At 45.4% G+C, this 26,369-nt stretch overlaps 1 protein-coding gene across 1 annotated transcript in view; it reads right to left on the reverse strand.

Moving 5' to 3' along the window:
• TNC (tenascin C) overlaps positions 1-26,369 on the reverse strand; it is a 63,952-nt gene that overhangs the window by 15,623 nt on the left and 21,960 nt on the right. The window contains exons 10-18 of the mRNA XM_021691170.2: positions 24,416-24,688; positions 23,571-23,843; positions 22,699-22,971; positions 19,992-20,264; positions 17,389-17,661; positions 9,677-9,949; positions 7,864-8,136; positions 2,328-2,450; positions 1,300-1,443 (exon numbers count right to left, since the gene is read on the reverse strand). Coding sequence (XP_021546845.1) covers positions 1,300-1,443; positions 2,328-2,450; positions 7,864-8,136; positions 9,677-9,949; positions 17,389-17,661; positions 19,992-20,264; positions 22,699-22,971; positions 23,571-23,843; positions 24,416-24,688 — 2,178 coding nt within the window. The remainder of the gene's footprint in view (positions 1-1,299; positions 1,444-2,327; positions 2,451-7,863; positions 8,137-9,676; positions 9,950-17,388; positions 17,662-19,991; positions 20,265-22,698; positions 22,972-23,570; positions 23,844-24,415; positions 24,689-26,369) is intronic.

Here is a 26,369-nt window from a genome sequence, read left to right on the forward strand (position 1 = left end):
TGATGACCCAGCAGCCCTTTCTCAGAAACTAACCTAAAGAGGACTATTATCCTCTTGCATTTGCATTTATGACTCAATTACTCTAGGACAACGGCCCTGGGAGGCTGGAGGTCAGCTGTCATCAGCTCATTTCAAAGATGAGGCTCCTGAGCCCCAAGAGATGTGATGACGGCCCAGAGAAGCAGAAGGAGGCAGAGTACTTTTGGGAGCCCACATGGTCAACTCCAAGCTCCTTCCTGCTTCAGGCTGTCTGTACAGAATCTCCTTTAAATGCCCAGGACAATGGGCCTTGGGAGGGAGTGCATCCAGCATTTGCAACCGGAAAGTCCATGAATGAAAGGTTTCTATGGGGGAAATAAGGGCCTGTGTGGCAGGGCGGACAGGACTCTGGGTTCAGATGGGATGTTATAATTGCATATAATCAACTTTTTTCGACTATTAGGATATTTTTAAAATTTCCTATGAGGCCCATTTTTTGGATCCCTTAATGGATTAGACTGGATAATTGCTCGCCTATCAAAGGATAAATTGTTCAGAGACATGGCTGCCTGAAGAGAAATTTTCCACTTCATTCTCCGTCAATGCAGTTCATTATTTCCCCCTCCTTACAGTATGCTGTACAAATCAGGTTATAATAGGAAAACAATCCTCTATTTTAGAAGAACACAGGGTTTGGAGTGAGACTGACCTAAGTTCAAATTTGCTTCAGCATTTACTTTACTAGTTAGGTGGCCTTGGCCAAGGTATTTCATTTCCCTGGATCTCAGTTGTTTCCTCTGTAAAATGGGAATGATGTAGGCATTTGCATGGTTTAAATGCAAAGGGTTTAGGGACAGTGCCTGGAATAGCTATCACCATTACAGAGGGTTTCCTCTATAGGCAGGGAGGGAAGGAGGTGGATTAACGTGCACAGTCATTTCCACTTACAGATGTTTTACATAAATCATGTCATGTGATTCTTATGGCACCCTGCAAAGAAAGCAGAATTGTACCCATTTTACAGAGAAGGAAACTAGATCCTAAAGAAATTAACTGACAGCTCATGTATCTAGAAGTGGTAGACAGGGCAGTATGACTCCCAAACGTGTGTTCTTTCTTCCACACTAACCCAAGAAATGAAGGCCCAGGGCAGTTAAGGATGAAATCAAGGGTTCCTGCCTATAACAGGCCAGGGACGGGCCAGAAATGAGGTCTCTGGTGCTCCAAATTCAGTCCATTTTCCACTAGGATTTCCCAAATAAAAGAAATTTTTTCCAGTTGCTGAGTCATGAGCAATAATGCGGAAGGTGAGAAAAACACCTGTGCTGAACGAGCCTGAGACTGGTTCGCTTTCCTCGAAGCCCTTCATGGCGATGACGCTGACAAGGTACTCTGCTCCAGGTAAGAGCCTCAGCAGCCTGGTCTGAGTCTTGGTTCCATCCACAGTTACCACTGACGGTGTCCCTGGAACATGGCAAAAGCAAGATCGGGAATGGTGAACCTCACTGAAACTTACTGTTGCCCCAAGAATGGGTGTATCCGATTTGGAAATGAAATTATATCTTGATCCAGTACCATTTTCTTGACTTCCTCTCATTTGCTCCTATCCTCTGGCATAAGAGAAGAGGTCTTACTTTTTGTATAATGCTTTTTTTCCATCCGTGCAGATGCCAAAAACCAAGCCAGGAGGGGAAGAAACATGAAGTCACAATGTGCTAAAAATGGCAAGTTTCCGTTCGGTAGAGAGCTGGCATGTTTTTATTTATTTATTTTTCCCACAAAGAATATGAAAAGCTCACTATGTAATGTATATCTGGTCTATTTAACCCATTGTCTTAGGTTTGGGTTAAGCAGATCTGACGGTGCATCCCCCCTGCCCCCACCACGGTCTTTGTTGTGGCCCTTGTGCATTGAACTAGAACTCCCACTTCTACTAGCAAAGTCACAACTCCCCATCTCTACTGAGACAGACAGATTTGAGGACCAAAGGATAAAACCTCACATACATCCAGGTCAGGCTCAGCTTTTCAGATGAGTGTGCTCAAAGAGAAAAGGACCAGTGTATTTAGAGTCTCTGCCATTGTGTGAAAACAACACTGGGGTCCATTTCTTATAGGAGTCGAGGGTTTCAAGGCTGGAAGAGGGTCTTCATAAAATGACCCTTCGCAAGGCAGTTCTTCCAAGGATCTTACAGCACTTTACAAATGAAACCTACAGATATGGTCTCCAACAGAAGGAAGTAATTTTCTTTGGTCATATTTGGGAGGATGGGAGTTATCAGAGTCTCCTCACTACCCCACTCAAACCCTCCAGGCTGCTCCTTCCAACCCCTCCTTCCAGGGCCCTACCTCCTGCAATGGGCACGTAGGTAATCCGGAAGTTCTCCACCTGGGCAGAGGGCGCCATCCAGCTGACAGTGGCCGAATCCTCAGTGATGTCTGAGAAACTGATCTCCTTTGGAGAGCCCATGGCTGTCAAGGAGAAAGCACAGGAGAAACCCAGAAATAGTCAACTATCTTGCTCATCAATGATTTTTCCTGGATTCCTTATCTAGGAAAACTCAGCTTCTAGAGTTCGTGTCTGAGCCAAGCCTTTAGGATGGAGAATGTGGTGATCTGTGGTCAAGTTGTGACTTGATAGAGACGATTGTTCTCGCAATCAGGTACAGGGCCCAGGGCCATGGAGCTGCCATTAGGTTTCACTCAAGTAGAATGTTAACACCACAGCTGGTATCTGAGGAAGTGAGGCTGGTGGTTTCACAGCTTGGAATATGCCATCCTATAATTTTTCAGTTTTAGCATTTTTTCCAAACCTTTGCTTTCTAGTTCCTTTTATTAAATGATACCAAGACTTGACCATTGTACGGTTCTTTGTAACTGATAAGGATTAATCCTCATTTAGAAACCCCTGAGAAGAAAGTGTGGTAGCCATTTTATAGAGGAGGAAACTGAGGCTTGGTTCTCCAAGGCATATTGTTGTGGTGTGACCTTTCTGGGCCCAGGACGGGGCAGCAGAGCCAGCCCAGCCGAGGGATCCTGGAAATGACACTGACATGGAAACTGACCTCGACGAACCCATTCCCAGAACTGGATGGAGGTCCAGAGCCGGGAGAGCAAGAAAAATGAACACGTCCTGTGCACTGGGTCTACCTGCAGGGAGAACCATGCCCATGGGACAGTTCCTGCTACATAAATACCATCCCCCCAAACCCAGGTTCCGTTGGCTTTTCTCTGTGTATTTTTTGGCTTCTCTCTTTGCCCTCTTCAGCTGACCATGTTTAACCAGAGACATCAGGAAAGAATTTTCAGGTCTCCAGGGAGCTCATTTCTCATCTTTTCCCTCTCCAACCCACGCTGATCATTAAGTTTTAAAACCCACAGCCCACTTGGGGGGAGATGTTTTTCCCCCTCTCCATTTCTGTTTCTCTCCTCTTTTGGCTTTCTCCTGTAGCCTTTCCTCCTGGTAGTCAGACTCTGTGGCTGACGGGGGTTCTGCCCTCTCCTTAGAACCGAACTTTGGAAACCACAAGGGCTCTGGAGCCTGGAAGATGCCTTCACTTCTGTGAGCCCCGGTGGGAAAAGTGATGCCCACCTACAGGAATATTTTCAGGATTAGCAGAGCTAGTGGGTGTAAAACCCTTAACAGAATCTGGCAGATAGTAAGAATTCAGTAAACGTGATTGTTCTCTCTTTATTTCCTTCCCCATAGAACTCTTTTTCCCATGGGCTACCCTGGATTTTGCAGTAACTCCCGGGAAAGGGCTAGATAAGGTTGGCTGAAAATAAAACCCAGTGAGGTGTGTAAATGCAGGTACTGTGGCTCTCCCGTGGCTAGCCTGGTCCACGCTGCCCTTCACTCTGACTGCAGACCTCAGCACATTTTAGATGTATCTTTGTGGCCACAGCTTTTTTCTCTAGATGCCAGGTTTTCTCATCTACAAAACAGCAATATTATCTGCCCTGTCTTAGAAGCCATAAGAATTAGTAGCGTCATACATCATGCGCACCTGAGGGCCATGCTTGATCAGAATGGCAGCAGGGAAAAAGCTATGCATAATAACCTGACGGAATGGCCCAGTAGTGATGGGAGTCCAGGCTCAGTGCTGTGCTATTTTTGGATGATAGGCCTTCCTCCATGTGGAAGGCTATTTATTATTTTAGCGTATCTCCTTCTGCCATAAATATAGTGCCCATAAGTCTCTAGCTCCACAGTACAGGAGATGGTCAATGGGAACCTGAAGATAGAGCCTCACACAGCAACTAAATCATACTATTGAAAAGTTGAGAGACACAAGCAAGGCGATGCCTCTATCTCTTTTCCCAAGTGGACACTTGGTTTTCAATAAAACCTCCATTAGGGAAACATTTGGATTTGCTAAAAACTCCCAAGGAGGTTGAAGAGGGCTTCGATCTGCAATTTGCATAAAAAGTTGCCACCCCAAATCTGGAGCCAATGTCCATGGCTTTAATTATATGGCCACGGACAGTCATTTTAAAAAATGTATTCTCCCTTCAACGTTTTCATTGAATACTTCATATGTCCCAGGTCCCGTATGAGGCTCCAGGGACAGCTACTGGAGCCAGTATGGTTTAAGAGCAAGGATTTTGGGGTTAGACTGACCTGGGTTTGGATTCCATTCTGGCTTTCCTAACTAAAAACACCTTACCCCCTTAGGTCTCAGTTTCCACATCTGTGAAATGGGGCTGAATGCGGCGCTCCCTTGGTCTGGCTGTGTCATGGTGACTGACGGAGATAAAAGGGTGTCAGTGGCCCTGCTCACGTGGCATGGAGCGCATGCTTTATAAATGGTGGTTACTGTCTTTATGCCTCATGGGAGTCGGAGCCAGAGGCACTGAGCATAAAGGGCCTGGTTCATATAGAAGGGAAGACTGCCAAGCAAGGTCTCTGCAGACCTGCAGAGTCAGGCCCCCGGACACAATGCCATTGCAACTAGGTGGTGTGTGGTTTCAAGTGCATTCTGAACTGGAACTGGGCAGGGGAGTTGCGAGGTTGTCTGGCTGGGAAAGGACCGGTGGGATGGGAGGGGGGCACCTTATGGGAGTTGGGAGAAGGGGCACGGACTACCCCCACTGGCCTCCGGGGTGGAAGGGAGTACCAAGGCTGTGCGTCTGGGGGCGGTGACGGGGACAGGTTAAGGAAGCTTTTCAGGCTCCTCACTAAGCACTATAAACTCCAGAAGAGAAAGACAAAGTCATCATTCTCTGTGGTTGGATTTTTAACTATTTTCTGTCTATTCCGGGGCCCCTCCATTTGGTGCACAGAGGCACATTGGCGTTTAGCTCCCCAGAGGCAAAAGATGCTCCTGGCAACTCTGAGCTTTCCAAAGAGGGACCATGACTATTGGGAAGTGGCTCAGACCACAGAAGGGAAGAGGAGCCATTGCAAAAACAGGGATCAACCTAAGTATCCATCAGTAGGGGACTGGTGAAGTAAATAAGGCATATGGGATTATCTCTCAGATCTAATAAGCGAGAAACACACATATACCAGAGTGTGGAAGAGTGCTCTCCGCAAAAAAAATTTAAAAAGAGTATAGATGTAAGTCTAATTTTGTCTATTCGTACAGACAAGAAACTGGTAATATTGACTACCTGTATACAGAGCAACTAGGGAGCAGGGAGAGAGTTGAATAGAGACTTTGCTATATGTCTTTTTTTAATTTTTGAGTTTTGAACTGAGTGGCCCATTAAAAAATAAAATTTACACCCAAACATAGTAACAATTAATATTGTTACAATGGGCAAGGAAACAAAGTACTTGACATTCATTATCTTATTTAAACCTCATGGCTGAATTCTGAGTTAAATTCTACTTGCCAGATGAGGGGACTGAGGCTCAGAGAGGAAAGGAGAATTGCCCAAGGCTGCTCAGCTGGTAGAACAAAGCTCGTGGACTCCCAGAGGTCTACCCAGAGGCTCCAGACCAACCAGGTGCACTGCCCTTAACTGGCCTCTCTGCCCTGGGCACCTCAGGGCAGGCAGCCTGTGTTCAGGGAGTGAAGGAGACCCTGCAGCAGCTTTTATGAGGATAAAGAGGAACAGAACATCTCAGAGAAGGGTTTACAACTGTGCAGGGAAGGAAAGAGGAGGAAGGTTGGAAAAACAAGAGGGAAACTTTATAAGACTGACGAGGTGACGGTGGAATTAGACATATGCTGTCTAATGGAGTCACCTGTCCTGTCCTCTCCAAGTACCTGAGCAAGGGGTGCAGGCACACGTGTGCACACGCATGTGCACATACATGCACCTGCAAGTGCGCACGCGCACACACACACACTCTTGCTTCTCTCTGGCTGTGAAATACAAAGCCCCAAAACAAGAAATCAAAGAAAAGGCTGAAAGAGCAGGGTCTTTCTTTCTTTTCTTTCCCTTCTTTTTTCTTTCTTTCTTTCTTTCTTCCTTCCTTCCTTTCTTTCTGTTTTTACAAAAAAAAAAAAAAGGTTCTTGATTATTCATTGTTTTTTTTGCTTTAGAACTGCAGGGCCTCTGGCAAAAAAGATTGGCAAAACAAAATCAGTAATCAGAAGTAAACTTTGAAAGGCAGTGTTTATAAACCAAGGTCAAAATCAGGCTCCGTCTGTGATCTGAAGTTGTTTTATGGGCAGCCACAGGGAGGAGGAGACAAGGACCCGCATCCCAGGGGTAGGGTGTCCAAGTTAATAAGAAACAGGGTTTTTCCTCTGACTGGACTGCCCTCTGCACTTCAGCGTTTCCTCCACGCCCACAGACACTGATTACGGTTTCTGTAGGTAGCTTCTCTGAGCTCAGTGTCCTGCAACTTGATATGATAATATACCCATCTCTGCACAAAGAGAAGGTTTTGGCTAACGTGCTCTATGCCCGTCAGAGACGGCAAATATGTACATTCACTGGTTATCTGTCATCCAGCCTGCTTACTTTTAATAGTATTAAAATAAGTATTAAAATAACCACATTTGGGTTCTATACCAAACCTGGCCGTGCGACAGGAGGCAAATCACATCTTTGTGGACCTGACCTCAGCTTCTTCCTGCACGAGCGGAGGAGGCTGGGCTACACCCTTTCTTAATCCCTTTTACCTCTCCCTGTACCTTTGATTCTTTCTTCTGATTTCTCTTTGAAGCAGTCTGTCTCTAGGGAATGCTGTGTTTCTCCTTGTCCCTTAGTTTCAGGAAGGAATTCACCACACCTGTTAGAGGTCTTTGCCTCTAAAGAGTCCTATTACCAATCAATTTTTTTTTCTCCTTGAAACAACTCATATGGAAAAGGGTTTGCACTTCCCCCTCCAGTGCTTTTTAGAGTTATGAATGTCTATCGTATAAAATCATGAGCTTTATGAAGAGCAGCCCTTGACCTTTCCAGCCCCCTCCTTCGATCCTTCCTGAGCATGGTACTGATTATTCACACGTAGCAGCTGATAAATATTCATCTTTCTAGGTGGAGGTGCCACTTCTCCATTATCCCCTGCACACTGTAACGTCAAACATTTGCCCAGAGGTACTTTTGCATTAAAAAAAAAAAAAGATAAGATAATAGGCCGAAAGAAGTGTCTTTGGAATTTAAAAATTGCACTAACTGTAATGATGATCATGTATTAATGAAAATAATGCAACTCTAAATAGTTTTTATTTGCCAAGCCCTTGCTATGCACCAGATCCTCTGCTATGGGCTTGCCATGAATTATCTCATTCAATCCTCACAACTCCATTAAATAAATGGCATCAGGGTCCTCTGGCATAAAGACTCAGCCAAATTATCCACACTCACACTGTCTATAATTGAAAGAGCTTGGCTGCATTCAAAGCTCTTGCAATTTCCCAGCCCTGTGAGAGAAGACCCCCGAGTCAACGACTTTTCTTGGTTCTCTCCTGTTTATGTACAGTACCTGTGGTTGCTAGGGCTCGGACTGGTTGGGATCGCTTTCCACTGCTTATTCCATAGAGTTCAATTTCATACTCAGTGGCCTCTCTGAGACCAGTTATGTCCCTGGTTCGTTCGGGGGCAAGTAGGGTTATTTCCAGTGGCTCAGACTGCTTTTTGGTATCTCTGATTTTGAGAACAAAATTGTCGAAGACCCCTTCATCAGCTGTCCAGGACAGACGGAAACCATCTGGGGTGGCATCTGAAACCAGAAGGTTGTCCACCTCTGGCTCGGCTTCTAGAGGAGGAGAACATGGTGGGAGGAGGAGAGAGAACATCATTTCCCAGCCCGTGCAGTCTTCTTCTGCAGGGGGGGTTATCAGTATGCAGTGGCCCTGGCTCTCAAGGACAGAAGTGTCCTGAGATCCCGAAAATAAAATCATTCAACATAAACAAGTAGGTCCAGGAGAAGGGAAAGATGGAATTCACACATCCAATACAAGCCAAGTGGATGCTTGCATATGTGAGTTTTGTCTAAAAGCAATTCTATAAATCCACATCTGGACTCCGCTTTGGCCCCTCCCATGCATTATTAAACAAAGTTCAAAGCCAGTAACTTGTTTACATTTGCTGTCTTCCAATGGCTGAGTGCCCATCCTCTGTGAGACCTTTTTCTTTTCTTTTTGAAAAGACAAATAAACCAGTATTAACGATCTGTAGAGTTGCCCATGATGATACTGCTGATTATATTTCCCTTGATCCTGAGCAAAATGGCTTTTAAAATGTTACAAATGTTACGGTCTTCTTGCATTTTTCTTGGAACTGTTGTACTCAAGAAGGCTCCTACTCTTGACTTTGTTGAGTCCAGAGGGTAGAACTGAGGCTTGGAACCTCTTATGCTCCATACTTTGGACTCAAGGTATATGATCTTGGCTTGCCTTCACTAGACAAAACTCATTGTCAAGGTGAATTTAGAGCTGAGTTTCCCAAAGTGTACTCAGAGCAAACTATTCCTGTTTGTTCTTCTTCCTTAAAAGGTATCTGGTGTCAAATAAGTTTGGGAAATACTGCCTGGGTAAGTCCCTCTCAGGAGAGACACATGCACATTGGGATATTCTGTAAAGCCTTTTGTCAAGGATCCTATCAAACTATGTTTCCAAACTTATTTGAACATGGAACTTCTTCACCAAGCAGGACCTTTGGATATCCTACGGAACTAGTAAAATCTGGAAAGACTTTGGGAAACACAGATTTTTAACTGTTAAAGTTGTTAATGCTTTATGTCTGAAGGAATTATTATTAGTCTTGAGAAAATTATGGATTTAGTCTGTGTCAAAGAATCTCTATGACATTAGTATTGACCAACATAATAAGTTTGCAGTTGGGTTTCCAATAATGAGCCCACCTGGTAAGTTTATCAAGATCCACAGTTGAGATGTTGAGATGGCAAATGTTGTAAAAAATAAGTTTCTGAAATATACTCATTGGTATATTTCTTTTGAGAAGGCTGAAACATAGCTGAGGACCAGTCAGGATGTACACGGAAGAGAATGATGTGGAGTAAGCACACAACAACTATGGACAAGACATGGTCTGAAAGATTTGGGATGCCAAGTGGCAAACATTTCGACCTTCTCATTTCTGGAGTGGGAGAAGAGGAGTGCTCAGTAGAGACACAAGGCAAGGGAGAGTGTGGGGGGAAACACAAAAGAGCAGGCCACATCTATGGGTTACATAGAGAAAATGGACAAGGATGTTAAAACCATGGTGATGTGGTAGATGGATTACACGGAAGAGAACCAAGGAGGTGAGAAAATGGCTCACTTGAATCCAAATACCTGTAACAATCTCAGCCCTCAAGGGCTTGGTTTGGTGCCCTTGGGTGAAGCCAGAGACCATAACCTCATAGCCAATGCCAGTTATGAGGCCTCTAAGCTCCAGCTTCCTCTGGGTTCCTGAAAGTGTGAATTCCTGGGGGTCCAGCAGCTTCCCAGAATCCACCACCGTTACTAGGAAGCTGTCAAAGGCATTCTTCGATGCCATCCAGGAAACTGTGAACCCGTAGGGATTAATGTCGGAAATGGTTAGGTTTTCCAGAAGGGGCAGGGCCTCTGAAAGAAGGGAGGAGTGAAAATAACTCAGGTTAGCAGCACTGACCCTGCTGAGATAGCACACGTCTCCACGAATACCGACAGATACCCAATCAATCACTAAATGTGTTAAATTCTGAGAAAATGAATATTTAGTAAAAGCTTATTGGGCGCCAGATGATATCTCATGTCAGTCTCTCAACAGGCCTATGCGATAGACGTTACTCCCATTATGCTGGCAAAACACCCTGAGTTTCAAAGAGGTTGATTGGTTTGGCCAAAGTCACAGAGCTAGGATGTGACAGAGCAAGGTTTTTAGCTGGGTCTTACTCCAAAGGCCATGAATTTTTCCCTATAAAATTGGATAGCTTATGTTGGTTTTGGATCCCTTTCTCTCTCCCACTTTCTTCTGAAGGTCTTGAAGGAAATCAACTTTTTTTCCTCCCAAATATACTTATATGTACTTTCTTTTTGGTATACTTCATATGTTTATCCCACTTCTGGTTCGCATTTTGAATCAAGTTGATGAGGCCCATTAGTGACATATATCCTCATAAGCTGAACTAGAGGGAGGGGGTAAGATTTTTTTCATGTGTCAGAATTAACAAATCATGGTTGTGGCCTAGTAAGGAATATTAGGATTTGTTAATTCTTTGGCTGTTTGTTTTCCTGGATAAAGTCAGGAGATAAAGACATGTCTGGATATTTAGCAAGTTCTGTTGTCATCTATTCATTCATTTACCAAACATCTGTGTCCCAGGCACTCTTATTTCTTAGGTGCCAAGGGGTCTTCACACACTGGGATTTCCAAAAGGACTGAGCTTATATCACTTAAGTTTCTAAGTGCCATTACTTCCCAACTGACTAGGCTTCACATCCGTTTTCCTATATAAATAACACTGTGAAGTAGCTATTGTTACCTGTCCCCTCACCCCCATGACATCTAAAGAAACGGAGGTCAATAACTTATCCAGGATCACACATCTACTGGATGGCTAAGCTGGCCTCCCACCCAGGCCATCTGATTCCAAGCTCAATGCTCTTTCCACACCCTGAGCCAACGTCTAATTAGTCGACTCCATCACGGCTGGCAAGTCTGGAGGCATAAGTAGGATTGGTGTAGAAGGCCCAGCGCCTCTAGCAGAACAAAATATGGTATTGGTGAATGTGGTTTTCATTGGAGGGGGCGTGGGGCTGGGAACTCCATGACCAAGGTTGCTTTAGCCCCACCTCATTTAGAGGTGCCTTTTCCATTGCTTCTAAATAGAAACGTTCAAAGAGATAAATGACCTTACACTGATACCCGGAACCTAATCCACGGGATGTAAAGAAAAATGTTTAAAAAAAAGATTTTGGTGATTGAATGAACAAGTGAATGAATGCCCTCATTCCTGAAGCAGAGATTTAAATTTTGTTGTAGCTTGGACCTGCACTTATTTAACACACTTGCTGTTTGTTTTGAGGCTTTTTTTTTTTTTTTTACCATGTAAGGCTCTCTCCCAAATCGTAACTCTATCAAAGGCAGAGATGAAATCGCATATCCTGTGCAAAGAGGCTTCTCTGTCTGCAAGACAAGGGTCTCAAGTTCTGTTGCTGAGTTTTGTTTGGATAAATGGCGCCTCTCTCTCGGTAGCTAGCCCTTTTGCACCACCACCCCATCAAAGCAGTGGATTCCAGTGAAAAGGAGGGCGTTCAGGCTAATTAGTCAATCAAGGGCTTGTTATTTATAGTCATTCATGTTCAGCTTTTTTTTTTTCTTTTCCTTTTTAAAAAATATGCTTCTTTTAAAACTCAGGGTCTTTTCACTTCAAGGATTAGCTGAGACAATGCTGTAACCAGATCTAGGATTCCCAAGACCAGCACTCCCAGCCTGCCTCTCTCCTCTCTGTTCTGTGGGAGGTCCTGCTGGAGGTAAGGCGACAAGTAAGGGCCTGACTGACCAGGAGCCATTCCTCCCCTCCTGCTCATCTCATGGCTTTGGGACAGGACAGAATGGAAGTCCCCACCGCTCCCTCCCCCGCCCCACACAGAAATGAGCATGTTCTGCATTTGAAGACTTGTCTGAACGACTGAATTCACAGTAGGCAACGGGACAGAAAATATAACCACTTTCTGGTCTCCCATTAAAACATGTACGTGTTCTCTTAAAAATCATAAGAAAGTCATAGTTTCATAACAACAGTTGCTGAGTTTCTGTCTAGACTTGTGGCTTATTTTTCAGAACACAGCTCCCCTCCTATTGCTAGGAAATGGAAAGAACCCAGCATCTGTAAGATGCCTGCTGGATGCCAGGCCATTAAAGTTCATTGTATCCATTTAATTCCTGAGACAAGGGCTGCCCCAAGTAGCTGTGGGTGTCCTTTCTTCATTCATAAGGAAATTGGAATTCAGAGCAGTTAAACACCAGCTAAGGTTATGCAGCTAAAAAGATGTGGGAGAAGATCAGAAACCACTCAGGCCTGATATCAAAACCCTCATGCTTCGAGGTCATCACGGCTGCCTCCAATTAAATACTTAATTGAACGTATTAACATATCTTACTGGCAGCAGTTTAGATGCTGGGAGAGGCCTGGTTTAATGTGAGAATCAGCAGGCAAAGTCAGTCTCCTGAAAATTATCATTAGTGGAAGGCAAGAGACTTCTAAATATTTCCTGAGGTTTGTCAGGCTAGAGATTTGGTAAATCGACACCATTTGCAGTCTTTGCCATTGATTTGGGATAATCTCAGGCAAGAGAATGGAAGGCCACATCTTTATGCAATTCTTACATAATTCAAAGAGAGGTTAGAGGTCACATTCAATAAATGGGTAAACTTTAATTAAGTTTGGATTTATCTGCTATCCTAGGTCAAACTTTCAGTAATCTGTTGTAGATGTTGATTTAAGACAAAGTTTTTTTTTTTTTAAAGAAAAAGATAAATTACTGCATTTCTGGGGCAGGTAGTTTATAAACTGCCTTACACAGCATGATTTATGGACAAAATTCCTGCTCTTGGCTGTTACTTAGAACTCACTCTTCAGCCAGAATCGCTAAAATATGGATCAGCCCATAAAGCTAGGCAGGGAAATCCCTGGAGATTTCATGCAGCTGTCGAATACACGGTCTCCATTTCCCACAAAGGGCTGTGAAATACCCATCTTTGCCATAGGATCTGCTCTCCCTTCACTTAGACATTTACATCTGGGGTGAAGACTGTATTTGGGGTTGAATTTCCCTTTAGAATGTCTGTCACCTTTCCCCTGCTCCCCATCTCAGAATTCTAAACAGACAAGCAAGAACCTCTAAATGAGTACCTGTCATGACAAAGGCAGTGAGGGGCCTGGTGGGGTCCCCAGCCGAGGTGGTCCCTGCCACACTAACGTCATAGCCAGTGTTCTCCACCAAGCCCGTGACGTGAGCGTGCTGTGTGTCTCCTGAGACCGTGAATTGCTGGGGCTCATAGAGCGAGTGAGAATCGCTAACATTGACAACAATCTTTGCAAAAGGCCCGGCTCGAGTGGTCCAGGACACGTTGAAGCTGTCAGGAGTAACACTGCTAAGGATTAGCGTGCCCAACTGTGGCTCTGGCTCTGAAGGGAAGGGGACATGGGCGAAAGAGAAGGAGATAGACATGATTAGAGGAAGCAGTGGATTTTCCCAGAATGTAGCCATAGGACATGAAAGTGCCAATCCCTCCAAATATTTGCAGAAACGTAGTGTATCAGGCTGTGGCTACAGCTGCTTGACTATAATGCTAGAGAATACATTGCTTTCTCTGCAGGCATGGATGTGCATTCTTTACAAGGACAGACATGACCATTTGCTGGCCATGTATGAAGACAAGTGAACAAGCCATTAAAATGGTAGATAGGAGTAACATAGAATATTAAGGGTGCATTTCTAAGGTTTGCAGTGGGCCATTAGCTCCGTAAGATGTTCTAAGAAAAACAGCTTTATAGTGAAGTATTTATGGATATTCTATCTCACCCTGGAGATTTACAAAGCATGTTAGCATTTTATAGCCTCCGAAATGCTGGTTCTATAAAGAAACCTACTTAATTTTGTGTAGCCAGAATTTCACAAACTTTCTGATCAATGGATACCCGTTCTGAGAAATATTCTTTGAACATCTCAAGGAGCTGGTGCTCCACTGAGCACAGCTTAGAAAATGTTACTTTGAAGTTTCCTTATTTAGTCTTCTTTTGATCTGTTTGGATTATACAAATTAAAGGCTAATATCCATACAAGAGAAATTCTCCATAGTATTTAGAAATCTAAAGGTTTCTTATACACCACAGGGAAGTCTGCATCCTACCCTAAATACAGCAAAGGTAAAATGGCTTTCATGAAATCATTCCTGGTGTATGCAGAAGTTAAAAGAAAATTTAGCTAGGTGTTGCATTTTCTGCCTAGGAAATTCACTTACTGGATAATTAGCAAAGATAGCTGGTTCCCCTGGAGGTTAAGTTTCTCTTCTCCCTTAGGGACTAGGAGATCAGTGATGAAGGGAACTCATTTTTAATGTAGGGGGCCTGCACCACTAGTTTCAGCTGGAATGTAGATGGTCTGACCTCCTCAATGCACACTTACCAAGTAATACTACCACTTAAATAAGCTCAATTCTGACTGTATTTTAGAAAGAGGCAGCAGTCCTGGAGGCTTGAGGTACCAGGGCCAGCCTTTAGGGTTAGGAAGAGAAGCAGACTATTTCCTCCAGGGACTTGGGAGTTGTGTGCCTGGAGCTCCAGGGTTAGGAGGAAAGAAGGGGCTCACCTGGAGAAACTTTAACTGGACAATTGCACAGTATAACTTGATGCCACAAAGTCTCCAAGGGCAACACGGATCTGGCTCAGAAGCAGAATATAGCTGTAAGGGACAGCCCGGCATCTCCTCCTTAGCAACTCATTTGAGAAGCTAATGATGCTATAATTTTTAGCCACAACGTTGGCAAATTACTTCAACCACACTAAAGGTAGAACCCTCCAAATAGGCCTCTGTTTGCTCTTTCCCTGTATTTTGCTGTGGGAGCAATCTCTCCAAGTAAGGATGCATGTTAGGACTCTTCTCATGCCCCTGGACAGAGACTGGCAGTGGGAACACATTCACCATGCAGAGTAAGACCTGGATTCTCATGGCCAGCTTGACCTCCAGCTGTCTCCCAAAGGCTGCAGCCAAGCTGAAAAGTGAGGAGCAAGAAGAACCTCAGAGAGACAGAGAGGGAAGGTAGGAGCAGTGTTCCATGCAAGCTGGGACATCTTTCCCTCCCCAGTTCTGACCCTTCAAAACAATTCCTGGACATGCTGTCTACTTCCAGGAAACACAGATCTTTTCAGAAATTTAATGCTCTGAACGTTCACCACATGCACCAAGATTTGGACAAGATGACAGATGAAAGAAGACTGACATTTCGTGATAGGTGTCAGTAGATGACAAAGCATGCTTCATAGGGTAAATGTCAAAAGAGAACAGTCTGTTTGTAGGGAAGGCAAGCAAATAGAAGTCTCAAGAACATGATGAGACCACCGGGTCCTCTCACGTGTGTTAGGGTTTTTTCTCTGCATGCTACTGGCACTGCTGTTTAGAATCTTGGGGGAGAGAAAGAGGATGTAGAACATTCTGATCAGGGGATGAAAAGTGGCATGCACGCACCTCTTTGAATATGACATAGGCAAACTTTGATTAGACCACAGGCAGATGATAATGGGTGGAACTGGAAACGATTATTCAAGATCAGATGGAAGGACGATTTAGAAATTCAACCAAAGCGAGTCAGGTTAACTCTATACAAACACACAGCAACTCCTGATGTGAGTGCCTATTTAGGAAAAAGAGGTTGACATTGAAGTTCCTTAATTTGGGGTGAGAGCTTTTTTTTTTTTAAGTTTTAAGGCTCTAATTTGGGGGGCTCTATCAAATTTGAGAACGATCTGGAGGAACTAGGAGGATGAAAAATGGGTAGTGAGTGATTTTTCTTTTTTTTTTGGAACGATCCTCAGAGAAAGTTTAATGGAGAGAGAAGAAGCCGTCGTGGGAAATACCTGTGGTTGCCTGGGCCATCAGAGTCTGAACACGGTGCCCGCCCATCAGCCCGTGAAGGTGGGCAGTGTAATTAGAAGAAGCTTTGAGGTTGGTGATGACAGAGCTGCGAGATGCTGCGGGCACAGAATGCACCACCGTCTCCTGGCGGGGGTCAGAATTCCTAACTTCTATAAGAAAGCTATCAAAGGTAGCCTCCTGGGCTTTCCACGAGAGGGACACACTGGCCCAGGTCACATTTGAGATAGTGAGGTGGCTAAGGAGAGGTTCGGCTACTAAAGCAAGCAGAAAAAAAAAATAATAATGAAAGCGCGTCAGTTTAAAACACGGTTACAGAGTCAAAAACCAAAACACGTAAGACTAAATCCATAAAGTTTTAGACTTCATCCTTTGATAAAGGCACTGGTCCTGTGTTGAAGCCCAGTTTGAACCAAGAGAAACGAATGGATGAGGTTGGTGGTTTTCTTCCCTAGGTCTCAGTGTACTGAAATCTGGCGGGGACAACCGCTCCATCACCCGGCTGACAATTTGTAGTCTCACGTAGAACGAGGACAGACCCTCCCTCAGCCATGGGTGGCTTAAGTGATAGATGATTTTGATGCTATGATGGGAACTCTTTTCTTGGATTCACTGATTCACTGTCCAAAATGTGCTAAGAATGCTATTTTGAATGGATAAGCTTCTCCTTTCTAAATTCAGATAGAGAATTCTCTTTTGCTGCATGCCAGAGAGCATCTCGTGTAGTATGTATATCACAGACACTACAAATTTAAGTAAGAGCAGCTTATGCTTTGGTTGACCAAGTTCCTTATTTACACATGATTACTTCTCTTTTTGAAATCAACCATTCACTCTCTGGGGGCAAGACAGCATGCTCAGGTCTTGGCTCCCAGAGGTCGTGATGGAATCTGGGCGTTCCGAATGGTACCACTTCCTCATGCACCCATCTGATTAGTAATCTGCTTTTTTTTTTTTTAACATTTTCGCAGTTGAAAAAAAAAAAAAGCACCAACACAATTTCATTAAATCACTGGGATCCTTGGGTATTTAGAGGCCACAGATACTAGGGTAACACAAAATATAATTTTTAAGACCTCTTTGACTGATGCAGACATCTTTCCAAATCAAGGACAACTCTGGCTTTTTAGGTACGGAAGGGCAGAATTTTTTTCTCCAGATTCCATATGGCAATCTGGACCAGACTACGTTTAAGGCTGCACATGTCCTGGTCAGTAATAGATCAGGCAAGGGGCTTCATGGAAATCCACCATTTGGGCTGCTGTTGGAAGAGAGTTATGTTAAGCAGTGCTCCAGCCTCGCATCCTGGAGGAGTTCAATGCGTTATGGTTTGTGCCTCAGTGGGCGAGAAGGAGCGGCTTCGCCTTGCAAAGAAGATTCTGGAGACCTGGAGAGAGGGTGTCAGACATGGGAGAAAGCAGATGTACCTGTGGTGGCCGTGGCACTGATGACTTGGGTCCGGATGCTGGGAGCGAGTCCCGAGAGGTAGATAACAAAATGATTATTAGGGTGTAGCCCTGAGATGTGGGCAGTTCGTTCAGCACCAGAGATATTATATTCTATCGTCTCCAAGAACCTATTGGAATCAACAATTTCAATGGTAAAGGTCTCGAAGGCCCCATCGGTGGCTGTCCAGGAGAGACTGAAGCTCTCAGGAGTTATGTCAGAAACAGTTAAGTTTCCAATTTCAGGTCCTGTGGCTGAAAAAGGGGGTAGGAGAGAAGAAAAAAAATCGGGGGTTAATGATTTGGCTTGTGTTTTAAGACTGAGGTTGTTAATAGAACCACGGCTAGGTAGAAGGATCTGCCGGTTCAGTGTTATGGTGAAATGCAGCAGGTGTTACCCAGCGGTGCCGATGGGAAAGAAAGAGGGGCGTTTGTTAACAGGAGAAGACCAAGAGGAAGGTTGCGCAGTTGGATTTCCCTGCTCTGGAGCTGCCTTACATGATCAGGCTGGCTGAGATCCTGCCTGTGAGAAGCCGTCTAAATGATGTCAGCAGGAACTGTGGTGCCTAAGCTCAGATGCTCCAGGGAGCCCCACCGCAGGGATGCTGGCCATTGCTCAAAAGATAGGCATGCTGGCAGCTCCCAGTCTCTTGAATTGCACTCAAGAGACCCCAAGTTGGCTCCCTCCTGGGGTCATCCTTTGCTTTGAGGGAGCTCCCATCTATTTAAATGAGGACTAAGTAACTCTGATGCCATTACCCTCCCAAGGTGGTACCTCGAGGCTTCTGCCTTTGTGACTTAAAGGAAACCGGCAACTCATCAGTGTGGTTCTTGGTATTGTCTTCATACTCCTGACAAGGGCCGGCTGTTTTCATATTCTGTTGGAATAGCTCGTCCTCTCTTAACTGCTTCTACGTGGGCCAAGAAAGCCACTACCGCATGGCTAACCAGGAGAGCTGAGCCGATGCAAGGCATTCAGGTCACCCTGTTCCACCAAGAGATAGCATTCTGTCTGGGAGACGGTCCTACCAGTGCACAAGAACTTTGTCATGCAGCAGGAATAAAACAGGCAGAAGGCAGGCAGAAGCAGCGTGGGAAGAGCTAGTATTGCTTCTCTAGCAGGGAAGGAGAAGGCCTTCCCATCCCATCAGATGTGGTGAGACACAGATCAGATGGAACTACGACCCTTCTCCCCTCCTACCAATTCATCAGAAACAAGACTGTTGCTATCATTAAAAAGAAACACACACACACACACACACACAAGTACTAAGGGCACCCAAACCACAAGATCTGCAGGAAAGATCAGAAATGGCAGGTGATTTCTCTTGCCTTCTGGGAAGGGATGATTTATGATCCCTATGTCAGATCAAAGGGCCCTGGGTCCATCCAGGGCACCTCAGTTGCAATTTCTGGGCATTTCAAGGTCATCATTCATACAGTGGCTGTCCATATTATGTTTATCTCAGCCAGAATGATTGAAATGATCAAGGCTAAAATGCAGAGCTATGCTTTTGCTAGGATCAAGGAGGTTGTATGGGTTTATATGGAAGTTTAGTTGTAGTAATCATCTAAAAGTGGGGCAGGCCCCTGCAGAACCAAACACGACAGCTCTGCTGAGCGTCCACCCAGTGGAGGCATGTAGGAAGGGAAGAAATGGGAAACAGCGCTGGGGAAGGCTGCTCACTGTAGCAGGCTCCTGGGGGGTTCTGAATGCCTTGCCGCTGGAGCCGAGGGACAGGTCAAGTTTAACGCACGGTCCTGGGTCGGCGCTGGGAGTGTGTCACGCCAAGGCCAACCCTCCAGGGAGCACCTCTTGATTAAAAGAGCAAAAAGGGCATCAGAGATTTGAAATTCATAGCCTGGGACATTCCTTACTTCAAATGCTGCTGTGTGGACTTCTAATGAATGGTTTCTTCTTTGGTACTGTCTCCAGTTGTAATTGTGCGATTTTTTTTTTTTTCCTTTTTGGTCTAGCTATTTGCTAATTTGATGTTCTAACAATGACTCAGTATCTGAGAGAATTGCCCAGAGGAGGGTAATTCAGTTTTCTCATTATACTCAGCGCATTTTAAAGAAACATTTAAATTAAAACATTTCTTTTAAATGCAAGAACCACAGTGCCCATACATACCCTTGAGGGATTTGGGATAGTAAAGCACCATTTCCAACTAGCAAAAGGACTCTCTAAAGTAAATAATCTGTGCTCAACCAGAACTCACACGTGGCAAGGGGCGGCTTTTAGTTATATTCCAGCCCTGGAGAAGAGAATTAAAACCATCCGGCTATCTCCCGGAACAGAAAGCCATCATTCAGAAAGAGAGGGATGGTAGGACTAAGTAAAGGCTGAGAGAGGCTGAAGCCTGGAGGTCAGAAAAGGCAACATCTCTATCATTCATTTTCGAAATGGCAGAGGTTTGTAGACCAAGGCACAGTTCACAGGGACGTCTCTGAGCATGCACGCCAGCCACTAAGCAACAGAAGGGAAGGACTCAGACATAGAGAAAAGCTGACTTTCTGCACAGTCTCTTGGAGAGGAAGCAGGGCGGCTTGGGGAGGGGCATCGGCAGTAGGGAGGAGGGTACCTGTGGAGGCCTCGGCAGAGAGCACCGGTGTCCTATAGCCCCGGATCACCCCGTAGATGGTGACTCTATAAGGGGTGGCCGCCTTGAGGCCCGGGACGTCCACAGCCCGAAGGCTGCCGGGAACCGTGAGGTTCTGAGCTGCCTCTACCCAGTTGGCTTCCTGCACCTGAATGACAAAGTGCTCATAGGCCTGGTCAGTTGTGGTCCAGTTGAGTTTAAGGCCATCCCAGCCAGCCTCGGTCACGGTTAAGTCCCCCAGCTGGGGGAGCTCCTCTGAAGAAGGACAGAGAGGTATTTGTCAGTTCCGCAAACCACAGAAGGAGGAAACCAAACGTCCCACAGCCCAGCTCTAGGGAAGACAGAAAGAGGCGTGAGAATTTTTGTGGGCATGTGTGGTCCTTCTTGGTCTCTGGACATTTATTTCCAGCTTGAACGGCTGTGACCTGGCCACAGCTTTCTTCAGGAGTTGAAAATGGTCAGAAAGGGGAAGATCCGCATGGTTCATCCTTGAGATGGCAATGCTATCTGGCGGACCACTGAATAGCCCACCTGGGAGGTCTCTGGGCATGCATGGCCAGAACCTAAAGGGCAGCTGGAAAAGTGGGATTGTGGGTCAGGGTAAGGGGGGTAGGGACGGTTAAAAGTGCAGGCTTTGCAGGCAGCTGGGCCTTGGTTGGAATTCCAACAATATTTATCACCCGGGTAGTCTTGAACCTATCACCCAGCTCGTTCCCGAGTCTCACTCTCCTCACCTATATAGGGAGCTGACAGTGCCCTATCATTGGACCGGGTGATGGCTAAATACCATTTATAAACCCCGGAGCGTCATACCTGACCCACAGTGAGTGCCCAGTAAGTGGCAGCCCAACAAATACATCATTGTTTAGATGCTTCCCCTTGGCACTTCTCAGCCATATTGGAGACAATTATCTGCCTCTTTCATGACTTCACGTTGGAGGGACTGTCTTATTGCTGGCCACCTACTACCGGACTGGCTTTATAAAGTGTACGCTGTCTCAGTCTGGACAAGTCTGCTGTTTTATCTCTGGACTTTACTCCGCTTTCAGGGATCAAATGTTCTGTGCTGGATTCTTGGCTCGGTTCTTTCCCTCCCACCTTCTGCGAGTACTCTGTGCCTGGATGAAGAATGTCTGTACCATGAAACAAAGCCATTTGTACAAGATGAGTGCCCACTTTTAATTAAAAGTGATTATGTTTTGCTCGGTAAATGGTGCAGAGCAGGGCCCACTATTTATCTTTCTACCACGTAGGAAGGAAATTTAACGTAGTTCTTTTTGCTGATTTAGGAAGTCTGGATTCTGAACATGGCAAAACCCACTGCTTAGTGGAACACCTCTCAGGATTAAATGCAATCTCAGACTTTTCTCTTTTAACAGGCTGAAGGGGCCATGGATTCGAAGTTAGAAAAGGAAGTATCTGAAGGGACTTCAGCCACAAAAAAAAGTGCGCCCGAGGTACTTATTCTCAGGTATTTCAGGACTCAGTGTACTGTGAGAGTCTGAGCAAACTCAGCCTGTTAGAGGAGCTGATTCAAGCTGTACCACATGACTTTGGTGCTTTTGGGGGCATCAGTGCAGTAAGTCCCCTCTGCCTCCCTAGCTCACCAAGAAGAGCTGTCCATTTACCTGTCATGGCGTGGGGCAAAAGGAGTTCTGTTGCTCAAAACAAAAGTTTACATCCCATAGGTAGAGACCCATAGCATCCCGCATCCAGATCACATGGGCCTCAAAAGCCCCTTTTGCTTTGGTGGATTGCGACATCGCTTTTCTCATTTTTGGAATTGTGTGTAGTTTCTAGCAAGGACCAAATTTACTTGGTATATGTGAGCAAGAACAACAATTTATTTGAATTAGGTTATTTGGGTGGTATTATCAAAACACAGGATGTATAGAGAAGGGCATGGACTGAGGGCCCAGCATAAAAACCCTACCAAAAATTTGGCCCATTTGCCCTTTTCAAGGCTGTTTCTAAACATCTCACAAACAGCATAGCATTTCCTATAACAGATGGAACAGCATTATTTCCAGGGGACAAATTGGGATAAATTGTTTTTCCTCCCCAAACTGAATGAAAAACATTGAAGTCAAATGTGGCTGTTCTTTCTTGGAAATGTGCTTGCTGCCCTGAGTATCTGTTAAGGGGAGAGAGACTTGGACAGTTTTGGCCGAAGATGGCCAGATCACTTCAAAGCTTATTCCACAGTGATGTACTACAAGTTGGACGGCAGTCAGTGACTCTGAGGCCACTCGTGATAAGATTTCTCTAGAAAGTTCTGACCTTATTCTTGCGCCACAGCCTACTGTTTCTGCTATTTTCATTAGGATACGTTGCTACCTGATATATTTACCTATTTGCTGTTCAGTATTTACCACAGGATGGGAGCTTTGCTAAGCACTTTTGGTCATGGTTTCATTCACTGCTCAGGACAATGTTCTGAGGTGGGGTATTATCTCCTAACTGAAGGTGAGAAAAGAAGGCTCAAATGTCAAAAGAAATGTCAAACGACAGACCCAAGAACATCCAGCCAGGAAAGTGAAATTCCAACCCAGACCTCCCTGAGTTCAAACTTGCTTTCGCACGGCCTGTCAGGAATATTGAGATAAAACTCAGACGCATGGGGAATGTTCTCGATTCCAAAGAGAGGTTGGCTCAGTCACGTCCCTGGTGTGGGAGGAGGGTCCTATACCTGTGACGGCCTCCACAACAAGGGGTGGAGTGCTGCGGCCTCTGACCTGGCCATGCAGGGTGGCCGTGTAAGGAGTTCCGGCCCTGAGGCCCGGGATGTCCACAGAGCGCAGGCTGCCAGGAACCGTGAGACTGTGAGCTTCCTTGGCCTGGTCAGCCTCCTGGATCTCAATGATAAACTGCTCATAGATCCCATCGGGGGCGGTCCAGTCCAGACTGAGGCCATCCCAGTGGACCGCGGTCACTGTGAGGTTTCCCAGATCTGGAACCTCCTCTGCATGAGGACACAGAGTAGCTGAGTTACTAAAAAAGGTAATTGCATGCCGGGGTTCAGGTAAGATGACACTTTGGCTGGGGTTGGGACGAGTTGTCTGGTTAGTGTTGATTACAGATGCATGATCTATAGCAGGTGTTGAGCACACTCTGACTGTTGGCACTAAAAGCCAGGGTTTTTCTCTTCAGTCTCTGGGAATGAAAGATAGTTCTAGGAATTGTTCATAACTTCCATTCTTAACATATAAATGGGGCTTTGGGGAATCTTGGTGTGTTCTTAAAATGAGCTCAGACCACTTTTTTTCCACTTGCAAACTGCGCTTTCCAACTCCTCGGCTATTATGACTGAAACTTGCTTTGAAAGAAAAGTCACCTCTCACTTTTGTAAGGGGAGAGTAGGTGGAATTTTCCATGGAATTGGCTACCATGCTAGACTAGGACTTGGCCAAATAAGGGATATGACATTTGGAGGGAAGCAGGGATGATTCACCGGTGTTCCCCAGTGGAGCTGGGGCTGAGCCAGCTTAGAGCAGGAAGAGTTTGATCCGTCCCAAGCAGAGACACAGGGAGGAAGCAGAGTAATGAGCTAGACTGGAATACCTGTCAAGACTTCAACAGAGAGAGGAGTCGTGCTGAAGTCCTGCGTGACCCCATGGATGGTGACGCTATAATGAGTGGCTGCTTTGAGCCCAGGCAGGTCCACGGACCTCAGTCCTCCCGGGACTGTGAGGTTCTGGGCTGCCTCTTCCGCGTCAGTCTCCTGCACCTGAATGAAAAACTGTTCATAGGCTCCTTCCGGAGCAGTCCAGTTGAGTTTGAGGGCATCCCAGCCCACCTCGGACACCGTGACCTCTCCCAAACTGGGAGGTTCCCCTGGAGAAGGACAAAGAACGAGTTTAATGATCAAATCACACAGCAAGATTCAGGGAATCTTGGACACCAGAGTAGGCTTTAGATTACTTAAAAATACAGGACTGTCTTTAGATAAACATGCATCATGCAGCTTCCTGAATTAGAGAAATAGAGCAAAGAACATGAGGTATAGAAAAATATTTGTCATCTTATTTTATTCAAGAATTGCCCCAACCTTCAGTGGGCAGGGAGATTAATTTTCTGATTTTTCTTTTCCTTTTAAATAGAATGCCTTCACATCCCTTACCAGGAGGGAGTCTGTTTGTGAAGCTAAAGAGCCCTGCCACTGGGGCTGTGTGGAGAGCCCCCAGGCAGGGCTCTGCACAGCCCCAAAGGGTGTTGTTCACAGGGGGTGCGGTGTCAAAGGTGCCCCTGGAGTCGTACAGCCTGACGGCTCCCCTTTATTAGACACCACAGCGCTGTAACTTGGGGCAGAAGAAGTCCATTCAAAAGTGAGTTGTGTCTGATGATCCGTGGGTAGTTTCCTGTTAGGGACAACAGAAGCTAGAAACGGAAGGGTGAGAGAGAGATACCTGTGGAGGCCTCGGCAGAGAGCACCGGTGTCCTATGGCCCTGGATCACCCCGTAGATGGTGACTCTATAAGGGGTAGCCACCTTGAGACCCGGGACGTCCACAGCCCGCAGGCTGCCGGGAACTGTGAGGTTCTGAGCTGCCTCCATCCTGTTGGTCTCCTGCACCTGAATGACAAAGTGCTCATAGGCCTGGTCAGCTGCGGTCCAGTTGAGTTTGAGGCCATCCCAGCCAACCTCGGTCACGGTGAGGTTTTCCAGTTCAGGGGCATGGCCTGAATAATGACAGAGATGGGTCAGTTAAACTGTTCCTCAAAGCCCTTTCCTTCTGGGAACCCAGAAATGGCAAACCCGTTACCAGTGCTGAAAGGCCTGTGGCGGGGGCCGGGGCAGGGCTGAGTGCCATGTTTCTCTCACTGCATCCCCTAGCGCTGCTGTCAACATCAAAACATCAACAGAAAACTCCATATAATACTTATTTTGCCCTGTGGCCTCTTTGGGTGTGTCTTTTGGAAATGGTATTTTCCTACCGACCAGTGTCCTGTGGATCTAGAAAACTCTACACATCCATGTTAGTAGTGCTCTAGGCTTCGGTTTCCATTTTGGAAAGTGTCTCTCATCATAAGGATGACATCATAAGGAACAGCCTCCAGCTCTTCTCAGGATTTTTGGTCTGAGCTGCTCAGCCTTCTGTATTTTGAGAAAATTGGTTCCTCTTAATTCCCTTCTTTTTCATGCTTCCTCAATCTCCATCTCGTCTGGGAGGTTTGTTTTATAGTCTCTATGCTGAAATTTTTGTCAGTTGCCGGGGCTCAAGTCAGTTTACATAAAACCACTTCAGGAAGATCAGAGATAAATTAACACAGTCCAAGTAAGGCTGTACTGAGGAAGGGGAGGAGTCTTTGCAAAACCGTCCCTTACTGGAGAGAAAGACTGAGGCCTGGGACAAACAGAGCTTATCAAGCTCAATTAAAACCGAAGGTGCCATCTTCATTCATCTCCTGAACACACAAAGTACAGCAACAACACACCTGTCTGAATATGCCTTCCAGGTGATAATTTGCCCAGGGCTCAGCTTAAGCGGGCTTTGCGTGACTTAGGAAGAAAGGATTTTTCTCTGGAAATGGATCCTGTAAACAGAGCAAGAACTGCCTCGAGCTCATTTAAAAGAACAAATGTTCCTCTCTTTATGCCTCCCATTGGCTACTACTTTCAAAAGAGCCCCATGTGCGCATTAAAGCACGCTCCTAACCTGAAAATCCTAGCTTGATTGGATTGAAGATATCCTTTCTGAGGGAAAAATGTTTCTTTCCAAGAATCTATTTAATTCAGACTTTTCCAAATTCTGGGAAAAGTTCTTCCTTAATGTTTCATATTGACAAAGTTTGCAGTCCTGCAAATCTTGTTTGACCCGGAACAGGGGTCTGCAAACTACGATCTGAGGGTCAGATCTGGCCTGCTCCCTATTTTGGTAATGAACTGCTAACAACAGTTTTTATATTTTTTAATGGTTGGGGCAAAAATCCAAAAAGAAGAATGTTTCATGATATATGAAAATACAAATGAAATCCAAATTTTGGTGTGTAAATAAAGTTTTACTGGAACACAGCCATGCTTGTTCATTCACGTGTTGTTGATGGCTGCTTTTATGCTAAAGGCACCCTTGAATAGTTGTGACAGAAAGCTTATGGCCTGAAAAGTCTAAAATATTTACTGTCTGGCCCTTTACATAAAATGTTGGCCATACCTCATCTTGAACTACATTCTACGGGCTCCTCATATAACCCAAATTCATGCCCTGAAGCTCACCCAAAGCAGTTCTTAACCACATAAATGTGACTGTGATGAGAAAGAGAGGACCCAATACATCTCATTTGGGGGAAAGAAAGGGAGAGTCAGCCATCCTTAAACCCACTGGCCCTTGGAGGCCAAGAGCAGTGCTCCAGATATAACAGT

Source organism: Neomonachus schauinslandi, chromosome 13 (genome assembly GCF_002201575.2).
Source record: "Neomonachus schauinslandi chromosome 13, ASM220157v2, whole genome shotgun sequence".
Lineage (NCBI taxonomy): Eukaryota > Metazoa > Chordata > Mammalia > Carnivora > Phocidae > Neomonachus > Neomonachus schauinslandi.